General features: G+C 32.8%; 1 protein-coding gene across 4 annotated transcripts; it reads left to right on the forward strand.

Moving 5' to 3' along the window:
* On the forward strand, positions 4,783–9,176 carry LOC104787242 (protein FAM135B-like). Of its 4 annotated transcripts, XM_019245978.1 has the most exons (15): positions 4,783–5,147; positions 5,256–5,588; positions 5,700–5,785; positions 5,945–6,099; positions 6,200–6,453; positions 6,555–6,609; positions 6,701–6,919; positions 7,010–7,143; positions 7,229–7,415; positions 7,501–7,560; positions 7,647–7,898; positions 7,991–8,249; positions 8,336–8,541; positions 8,625–8,675; positions 8,768–9,070. In XM_019245978.1, exons 2-15 carry the CDS (start codon positions 5,416–5,418, stop codon positions 9,068–9,070), a joined length of 2,394 nt encoding a protein of 797 aa, XP_019101523.1. In that variant the 5' UTR covers positions 4,783–5,147; positions 5,256–5,415. The 4 variants fall into 4 exon arrangements, with proteins under 4 accessions (XP_019101523.1, XP_010511081.1, XP_010511082.1 ...); XM_010512779.2 differs by having other exon boundaries at positions 4,783–5,588; positions 8,768–9,176; XM_010512780.2 differs by having other exon boundaries at positions 4,783–5,588; positions 7,013–7,143.

Consider the following 10,239-nt stretch of genomic DNA (forward strand, 5'->3'; position numbering starts at 1 on the left):
TCTCGTCACTTTTCGAATATATATCATGGGTGTGATCCCGACTTATCATTTTCTCGCTTGTGGCAATATGAGTTTTAACTTTTGTCTCCGAAATTTTATGGGTTATTTGTCGGTTTATCCTATCTTCAGTTATGTTGCATCTTTAGATGCTTTAATATTTGAGTTTGTAAGCTTTAATATTTGAGTTTGTAAGCTCTAAATTTGTATTACTCCTAAGCTTTGTAACACATTTGGTATGAATGGATAAGCTTTATAACACATTTGGTATGATTGGAAAACAATACTTTGGCCCGAAAAAAATTGTTCATTACATGTAATTATACTGTATATATAGCGTAAAAGCAATTAATTTCTTAAACTAGCATTTAATGCGGTTGGCTACATCTCCTTCAACAAGAAACATGCACAATCCTTCCATTTAAAGGATAAGTGACCGACCTCAATTTATAATTTACTCTATACAAATTACAACCTCTATTCACATTAGTTTGTTTGAGTCTAGAATACATCTTTATTCACATTTAAACGCACATATATTTCTGAAAAAGCATCAGTCGATCGAATCTGTTTTATCTATAACTATTATTCCACATTTTTACACGTCTTCATTCAATGTTATCACATTATCTTAGTTTGGTACCTTTAGAAAACACGTCTTTCGAGAAATCCAAACTAAAAACAAACAAACATTACTTACACAGCTCCTCACTTCAAGCTTGATTAGATTTCCTATAGCATGCACTTGATAAACATGATCATCAACTAGCTCAACTCATAACTATCAGACTGAATCTTATACACCTAGGTGTTGTAACTCATAACTATCAGACTGAATCTCTGGCCATATTCCACATTGAAGTACAAAAAATTTCGCTTTCGAGAGCACCTAGGTGTTGTAACATGTTACATGGTACATTGGTGGCTGCCAAACTCATTAACATCTTCACTATCTTTTTCATTTTAAAGTTAAAAATTCACCATCATCGAAATGAAAAACCACAAAAGTATTTTTAGATTATTAAACGATAAGCTCCCATAAGAAGTTGAATAATTTGCATCATTACCAAAAAATAAAATAATATATACTATTTTTGTCGTTTTCAACTGTTATAACAACACGTCTTCCTAAATCTAGTATTTTTCAACTGTAGTTTGTGATGACGTTTTGTTTTCTCTAAAAAGTAGTTGTGGTTATCTAGAGACAAAAAAAAAAAAGGTTCATTAATTGATCTCTGAATCAAGGACACAATTCGAGAAGATAAATAGGTAGAAGAAATCAAATCTGACGTCGCAACATATTTTACCAGAAAAGATTTATAGCGATACCGGTAAAAGATATAAAATAAAGTGGCTTTGGCATTGCAAAAATTGGCAAAGTAATTGACCAAACGAATTTTCATTCTTTTACTTTATTAGTGCAATGTCTATTTCACTAGCTCTATATACTATACGTGGGAGGTTCATATTATTTATAAAATTTTACGAGATATAGGACATTATTTTATCAAATTCAAAGACACGTGAACGAGTTTGGCCTATAAAGTCGACCCCACGGAAAATAATTCCAAATTATCAACTTATACAATGATTTCGAGTATGGAATAAAGAACTTTGAATTTTGTATGCCAATTATTTTGGGGGAATCAAAATTTTCGTAGTCGACAACCAAAATGAATTTTTTGAATTGGAGCTGATAAAAATTATGTTTATAAATAAATGTATTCAGAGACACAAAAACAATTAAAAATAAATGTAGTAGAAGTCGACTTTGATTAAAGTTAAAATAAACTGTTATGTATTGTGTGTGAGACAACTAATTCTGAACAAAATGGACGGTGTATATCGTTAAGTAACTTTAGTGCCGACTTCTTGGAAAGTTTAAAAAGTAAACAATAGTCACAAAACAATATAATAAAAAGTTTAGATAATAAAATTGGTTTTACAAATATTAGAAAAGTAGTTCTTGGATTCTTATTTCAGGTCATATCACCAGATTTTCTGAACGATCACTCAGACCCGATCAATGGAGTAGTTTGAACACGACTCACATAGTACTTTAGTTCATGTTAATTTAGTCTTTGATACTGATTGATTTAATGATTTGTTACATTCATTTAAAATTATTTATGAAATTAATTTTCTGAAAAGTTTCAATGTCGTTGAAAAGCAAATTTCAAACTGTTTGGTTGACTAAGAAAATAAAACTAAAAGTAGTTTAGAGAAAATTTATATTCAGTAATTCAATTTATAGAATCAATATATGAATGTGAAATGTTAGGAAAATACTTTATTTAACATTTTCTTTTGTATATTAATAGTGTACAATGTTAATGTCCAGTATGTCACTCTATCTATATATCTTTTTTTTTTGTATTACAAATTTATGTTAATTGAAAATGATATGTTTAATTTCTATATGGTCACAACATAACATGTGAAATATTTTTGTTAGAATATCCATTTATAATATAAATATATGATGTTCGTACAGCTTTATAAAATGTAACGTTGGAGTAGCATGGTCTAAAACGAAACTGCTTAGTGGTGGTGCTTTTTGGGTGCTCCATTATCACATGGGTAAGGTTTTGATGTATGATTTACAATTATGTTAGGTTTCGTCGTTCGGGCCGTTAAACTTTTTAAATTATGATATGGTGTTGTAATATCCAAACATATAGCCACTTTATTTGTTTGCTGTATATCTTTGCTAACCTTAAGTTACGAACGTTTCCAGGTTTACATTATAGCAACGAAATACAAATACTAAGGATAAAATTTTCTAAAATGTTGTGACAAGACTAGTGTTCAAAAGCCAAACTTAGTTGAAAAAAATTATGTATCTACAAGCAAGCACCAATAATACAAAGAAGAATGGTTCTATTGTGACATAAAAAGTTGATATAAAACACTCAATATTCAAACATCTTCCTAGTGAATGATAAAGAGAAGAAAGTGTTCTCTCAAAGCTTTTTTGCATGAAGCCGGTTATGAGAAAATAGTTGCAAATAATAAAAGAAGAATGGTCGAGCTCGAAGTTTACTTACCGATATCACTGATGTCACATTTACCGATAATCGGCGTTAGTGAAGAAGACACTTGTAAAGCAGTGAAAACAAGTTACGACGAGCGACGATTGGCTCCTTCTAGACCAAACTCGTCGTCATAGAGAAAGAGTTGGTATGAGTCAATGAGTCGAAGAAAAAAAGAAGAAAAAGAAGAAAAAAAATAAGAAATGAGCATAGAAAGTTTGTGGAGTATGTGATATAATTGTCCATAAGACTTTTTTTAATGCTATTTGAGGGTATTTTCTTGTATTATTATTGTTAATGTGTCATAACCCTAGCTTAAACTTGTATGTTGCATGTTATTGACGCCTAACAAAAAAAAGAAGAGCTTAATGAAATCAACTATAACTAGCTTATCTCATCATCACTAATAAATATGAAGTAGTTGTTACAATTTTTTCAATTCATACGCGATCACTTTGAAATATCACAAAGTGACAAGTATCATTTTAAAAAAGCGGTGCACAAAGTTAAGAGTTTAGAAGTTTTTTATATTGGTAAGTATATCGGCGTTGTTTAATACCTAACTTCGTTTGATACTAAAATATGTTCAAAGGCATCTTTAAAAGACCAAAAGATTAGACGATGTACCTGATGTTCAAAATTCTGTTTTATCCAGAAAAAAAAAAATGCATGAACAAGTGATATATATTAGAATAATGAATAAAATTGTATATGGACCATTGTAGATTCCTTCACAATTGAAGAACAAAGTGTTAGAAAGAGACACATCTTTTTGTAAAGCTAAATGGAGAATATCGTTAGCATCACGAGTGGCATGGCATCTTCATCTATTTCCCCCGTCAAGTTTGTTTAAGCAAGATAATGTCTTAATGTTCTTTTCAAACGTAAAATCTAAATATTCCATTAAAGATTCTTTGCCTATTTTGTCATTTTATTAATTTAGTAGATAAGAACGTGTATTGATCAGCCCATCATGACTTAACAAATGTTTTGCATAAGGATCTCTGTATGTCAACTCAACATTAAGATTGCTAATATAAGGGGGTGGTATTGGTTTGAGATTTATGAAGATTTTTGAAGAGTTCAACAAAATCATAAAAAATGAATAAGTGAAAGATTGTTAAAGATTGCTAGAGAGTTTTGTTGATTAGTTTTCTAAAATCTTGTAAAGTCCTCCAAACAATCCCTGTATTTTTATGATACTTTCCATGACTTTATTTTGTAAAGAAATGGTCTAAAATTATGAACCAATAACATAATAATTGAACTCATTAACAATCCTAGATTTTTTTGTTTTAATTGAATAACACAAAACTTTTAATGACTTTATAAAAGTCTGAATCCAATAACCCATATTTGTTAAGATTTTAAATGACTTTTTATAAATCACAAACTAATAACACTAAACTTTAACAGAGTTTAACAAAATCTTGATCTAATAACAACAGATTTTACATAACATTTAAAATCTTTAAAACTCTATTCAAATCTTAAACCAATAACCCCACTAAGATGTTACAAAACAGTACGTAATGTATATTATTTTTCCCCCTACGAAGTCGAATTAACATACATAATTGTATAAGCTCTTCGAAGATAGTCAGATACACATAAGGATTTTCTACAATATCACAATTTAACATTTTGACCCAATGGTTTGGGTATAAAATAGCGGCCCATTAAGCATAACCAAAGGCCCAAAACCAACAAGTCAAGTTATCCGAAAATTAGCGAGTCAGGATTTTTTTACCGTACGAATCGAAAAAACAAGACAAAGCTTGGATCGAAGAACATGGTCTCCTTCTCTCGTATGAACGAACATTCGTCCTTAAAGACTCGACTAAATTTAATCAAATCTGAATTAAAGTTATAATTTTTATAACGTTTAAAAGCTCCCCTCGATTTGCCCGACAATAAATTTTTATTCTTGTACCAATCACAATTTATAGCCTCTCCCCAGATCCTTTTCTCCTCTGTTCTTCTCTCCACATTGTTCTTCAGTGTTTTGTCTCATCATTGTTCTCTTTTCCCAGAAGCTGGAACATTACACAAATCTGGGGTTTTCTTTTTTATTCGTTTCTGTAAATCCGTCAGATCTTGATCGAAGAGACCTTACAGGTTCTGTTCCTGCTCTGTTTTCGATTCATTGCATTTAAATTGATCTTACAAATGATGGGTCTTGTTTTTTTTTTTTAAAAAAATTGTGCTTATTGCTTTTATCTTCAGGTGCTGTTAGTATTATTGTTAACCCAAAGTGGAAGGGTTATGTAAAAATGTTTTTTTAGTTTGGAAGATTTATAGAGAGAGATGAGATTGATTGAGGATACTAAAGAACAACAAAGTCAAAAAGATTAAGAAAGTGATGTGATTAGTTTTTGGTTCACATATGATACGCCGTCTTAGATGGTTAATTGGATTGAGTAAAAGAAGTAGGCAAGCAAAGGCACTTGATGCGAAACCTTACATTGCAACGGTTAAGCCAGTACTAATGGTTGATACGGTTCAAGAGATTGCGATTTATATCCACAGGTTTCATAACCTTGATCTTTTCCAGCAAGGGTATGTAAAAACACTTGTTATGTTTATTCTGTTGACTATAAAAAAAACTCAAGTTTTCTACTTTCTACATTCTTCTTTATAAGTTTCTGATTCTTTTCATTCTTCATTCAGATGGTATCAAATCAAAATCACCATGAGATGGGAGGATGGTGATAACGTAACTCGTGGTATTCCTTCACGAGTCGTTCAGTATGAAGGTGATATATAGCTTTTCTTATGAATAAGTTACTACTGCTCTTTGTACTCTAATGTCTTTGTTGTTATGCCTGTGTGATTGAGCATTCTATGACTACTATCTGAAATCTGTATTGTTAGAGATTTTAATTTTAAAAGGAGGGTTCTTTTTTTTGTTACAGCACCTGATTCTGGTTCTAATGATTCATATGGAGTGTGGAGGATAGTTGATAAAGATAATAGTTTCTTAACACAGCCCTTTCGTATCAAATATGCAAGGCAGGACATTCGTCTGTGTATGATGATTTCATTTACTCTGCCACTGGAAAGATATGAGGTAGCAATCTCTACTTATTACGAACGGGCAGCACTGAATGATAATCATCAGGTGTCGATATTGTGCTTATAAAGTTGTGAAAATGATTCTGGATATGCAGGGGTCAGCTACGTCTGCTGCGATATTAAAGTTTGAGCTTATGTATGCTCCGTGTATAGATAACGAGTCAGGGAAGCAATTAGATGCTTCTCCTCTTGCAGTTCATGAGTTCCGTATTCCTCCTAAAGCTCTCACAGGCTTGCATTCATACTGTCCAGTGCATTTTGATACACTTCATGCGGTTCTTGTCGATGTGAGTGTCCACATCACTGTATTGAAATCTGCTGCTTACAAACGACCTGCAAGTCTATCAAGGTTAGTCTACAAAATGTTTCAATTCGATGTAATATTATACTTTATTTTCTGCTTTAAGTTCATATTTTTATTTAGTTGATATGTCAAAGTGTTTGATGCAGTGGCGTAAGTAACAGTAAAAATGTCAGTGGCAGCACTGCTCAATCATTCAAGAAAGTATGTGCTTGTAGTTCAGTGGTTTAATATTTTTTGCATTTGTCTATAGAAAACGTCTTATTCAATGGTTGCCAACTTTTTTGTCCGCTAGGCACTTGGTCTGCTTGCTTCTGCTGACAAGAAACTGGTGTCATTTGTTAAAGCATTACTTGGAGCTCGTGATATTTTACTCGAGGATATGCAAAGACTTAGCGAGGCAGCTGGTCAATCATTAGACTTGTCTGACTTTGTTTCAAATATGAACAATGTTCCGTTATCTAATTCAACAGTTGACGGTTCAGGACAAGGCAAGGAACAAAACAGTCTTGAGGTCCTTGCTTTAATTTTGATGCTGATTGGTTCTTAATGGATTATTCTGTATCATTTTCTTCTTGCTTATTTCTCCATTCTTTTGGAACAGAAGTTGAATATCACATTTAATGTAGCCAGTGATGAGTGGCTTCATGAATTACCAAAGGATCAGCTATCCCGTCTATTCCACTTACTAGGCACCCAGCTCCATTATCTTTGGACCACGTTTCTAGGATTTCACCGGTAATTCCTTTACATTCAGTGATCTTCTTAAGTTGCAGGCCAATATTGTTTCTTAAGCAACATTTATCTCATGTGTCCTTTTTAGGGATAATCACACAAAAATACTGGAATATGTTCGTGATATCTGGACTAAAGATCGGAGAGCTGAATGGTCAATATGGATGGTGTATTCTAAGGTTGAAATGCCTCATCATTTTATAAATAGTGGAATGACTGATATCTTAAACCAGAGTGCACACAAAAGACACTCAAGCGTGTTGAAGTTGAATGAAGTGAGTTAGTCTTCTGTCTCTCTGCTTGTTAAATTTTGTGAAACTACACAAGCCTGGCTCATCCTATTTTTTTGCTCTTGTGCAGCCTGCTCAAGTTGCAGCTACCCGTGCTGAACTTCACCGTCGAAGTATTGCACAGATGCGGGTTTGTTCTTATCTGTTTGGTTTAGTTCTCTCTTTGGTTTATAAACTCTTGGTTTTATTTTTGTCACAATACAATTGTTGGTGCAGATTAACAACCGTTCAATACAAGACATGCATATACTTGGAGATCCTATGCGGGTTCCCATTGTTATTATTGAACGTGTACTGAATGCACCAAGACGCACTTTAAGTGATAACTCGTATTTGAGACATGTGGATCTCCTCGATTCTAATTTGCTTAATGGGAACAATGACGAAGCGGACAAAACAAAAGCTACTACTAACTCCCAGCAAAGTGCTCGTGAACTTAAAATCGTTGTATTTGTTCATGGTTTTCAGGCAAGTATCTTCACTTGGACTCTTGTTCTTTCCTTTTCGATCTGTTTTTTTCACTTACGTGATGGAAAAGTGTTTATTATTTGTTACCATAGGGGCATCACTTGGACTTAAGGCTTGTTCGGAATCAGTGGCTTCTGATAGATCCGAAAATAGAGTTTCTCATGTCCGAGGCAAATGAGGAGAGAACACATGGAGATTTCAGGGAAATGGGACAGAGGCTTGCGCAAGAAGTTGTTTCTTTCCTTAAGAGGAAAAATGATAGATATGCGAGACAAGGGCAATTAAAAGGAATCAAATTGAGTTTTGTTGGGCATTCCATTGGTAATGTCATCATCAGAACAGCACTTGCCGGTAATAATTCTTCAAAAAATCTGGTAAATATCAAATGACCCTTAGTTATGTTTTTGGTGTTTATGCCATTGCTTTGTTGTTTTCAGATAGTTTAATGGAACCATACAGGAAGTTTCTACATACATACTTATCGCTCTCGGGTCCGCACTTGGGTTATCTGTATAGTACAAACTCCTTGTTTAACTCCGGGCTTTGGCTCCTGAAAAAGTTGAAGAGTACACAAGTTATTCACCAGCTTACACTCACAGATGATCCTGATCTCCGTCATACTTTCTTTTACAAACTCTGCAAGGTTAGAGAACTATACATCACCATGGTTTTCACAGAAATGCATCTTTGTTGTCTGGTTCTAAAAACTCTGTTGAATTCTTTCAGCAAAAGACGTTGGAAAATTTCAAAAATATAATTCTCCTCTCGTCCCCTCAGGTATGCTTCCCAGTTTGAAACTTGATTGTGTGAAGTTTGTTACTAGTAGTTGATCAGATTAGGAGACAAAATGTGACTGTTATGTAATGCAGGATGGTTATGTTCCATATCACTCGGCAAGAATCGAATCATGCCAGCCGGCTTCTTTCGACAGCTCGAAAAGGGGAATAGCCTTTTTAGAAATGCTGAACAATTGTTTGGACCAAATACGTGGACCGGTCCCCGAAGCACCACATCAGCAACGGGTGTTTATGCGCTGCGACGTTAACTTTGACACAACTGTGTATGGTCGTAACCTGAACTCATTCATCGGACGTGCTGCTCACATCGAGTTTTTGGAGTCTGATATTTTTGCAAGATTCATAATGTGGTCATTTCAAGATCTGTTCCGCTGAACTTCTTTGCCATATGAACTGTTGTATATTAGCTATATCAATAGTTTTGTCTAAAAAAATTTTTTGAAAGAAAACTTTATATAGATAGTTGGTTACAAGCAATGCCTTTTTATTGCAAGTAGAAACATAAGCTTCATTTGTTGGTACTCAATCGTTTTCAAGTTTGGGATCTGCACTTCTTTGCAAAAGAACAGATGGGTTAGAGGTTGGGCCGCAAGATGATCTGAACTCTAAATACTGCAACATTCATGGTAGACTACAAAACTCTTTTATATGGTTTACATTATTTGATGTTTAATTTGATTTTGAGGAAGTTATGATTTATGGTCAAATTGTCCCAAATTTTACTCAAAACCATGAGATTTAGAGTCGTTAAAAATTCAAAATAATGCTTTCAATAATAGTGAATTTTAAAGTTGATTTTTAAATATTTATGATGATTGTGGTTACAAACGGAGCCTAATAGTTTTTACATTTTATGGTCAATAAGTTAAAAAATATTAAGGAAAACCATAAGTCTTACAACAACATGAATTTTGAGGGACGAATAAACAACATTAGCGAAAATAAAATGAACTAGATCAAAGGCACTGATAAGTGATAACTCTTTGGCCCGAAGCAGTATAATTAAAATATTTTTAACTACAAATGTCAATCGTATTTAAATATACCATATTTGATCTTGTGACGTCGCTTATGACAAGAAGTCTTGATTAGGATAATCAATTTTTTGTTGGTACATATATAAATATATAATACAACTCTTGTACAGTATTATTTTGCCAACCATACCTTAACTACAAAAATTAGTCCATGGTGATCCAATTTGAATATAAATATAACACCTTATATTTTGAATATGAAGAATCTTTATGTATCATTTTAATAACATAAACATAAATAAAAGTGAAAGAAAAATATATAATACCTAGAAACATCATCACCATGAATTCATCAGAGTGAAAATAACTAAGATTGCAACACTCGTATAAGCAAGTCATAAACATGTATAGCTTTTGTATTGTAAATAGTTTTTTTGGTAAACCCAACATATACAATTACTAGAATTTTTAGGGGCGAGAAATAAAATAATTCTACAGTTTATTTGGTGATTTCTTAATGCGCTTGTTTATTGGAGAATTCTTTATTTCAATATAGTATCTGTCATG

The sequence above is a fragment of the Camelina sativa genome, chromosome 5 (genome assembly GCF_000633955.1).
Source record: "Camelina sativa cultivar DH55 chromosome 5, Cs, whole genome shotgun sequence".
Taxonomy (NCBI): domain Eukaryota; kingdom Viridiplantae; phylum Streptophyta; class Magnoliopsida; order Brassicales; family Brassicaceae; genus Camelina; species Camelina sativa.

Bases quoted from the DNA above. Each gene is read 5' to 3' on its own strand.
- LOC104787242 (XM_010512779.2), top strand. From the start codon at position 5,416: ATGATACGCCGTCTTAGATGGTTAATTGGATTGAGTAAAAGAAGTAGG. The intron at 5,589-5,699 runs GTATGTAAAAAC...TTCTTCATTCAG, and splicing joins CTTGATCTTTTCCAGCAAGG to ATGGTATCAAATCAAAATCA. The intron at 7,561-7,646 runs GTTTGTTCTTAT...TTGTTGGTGCAG, and splicing joins GAAGTATTGCACAGATGCGG to ATTAACAACCGTTCAATACA.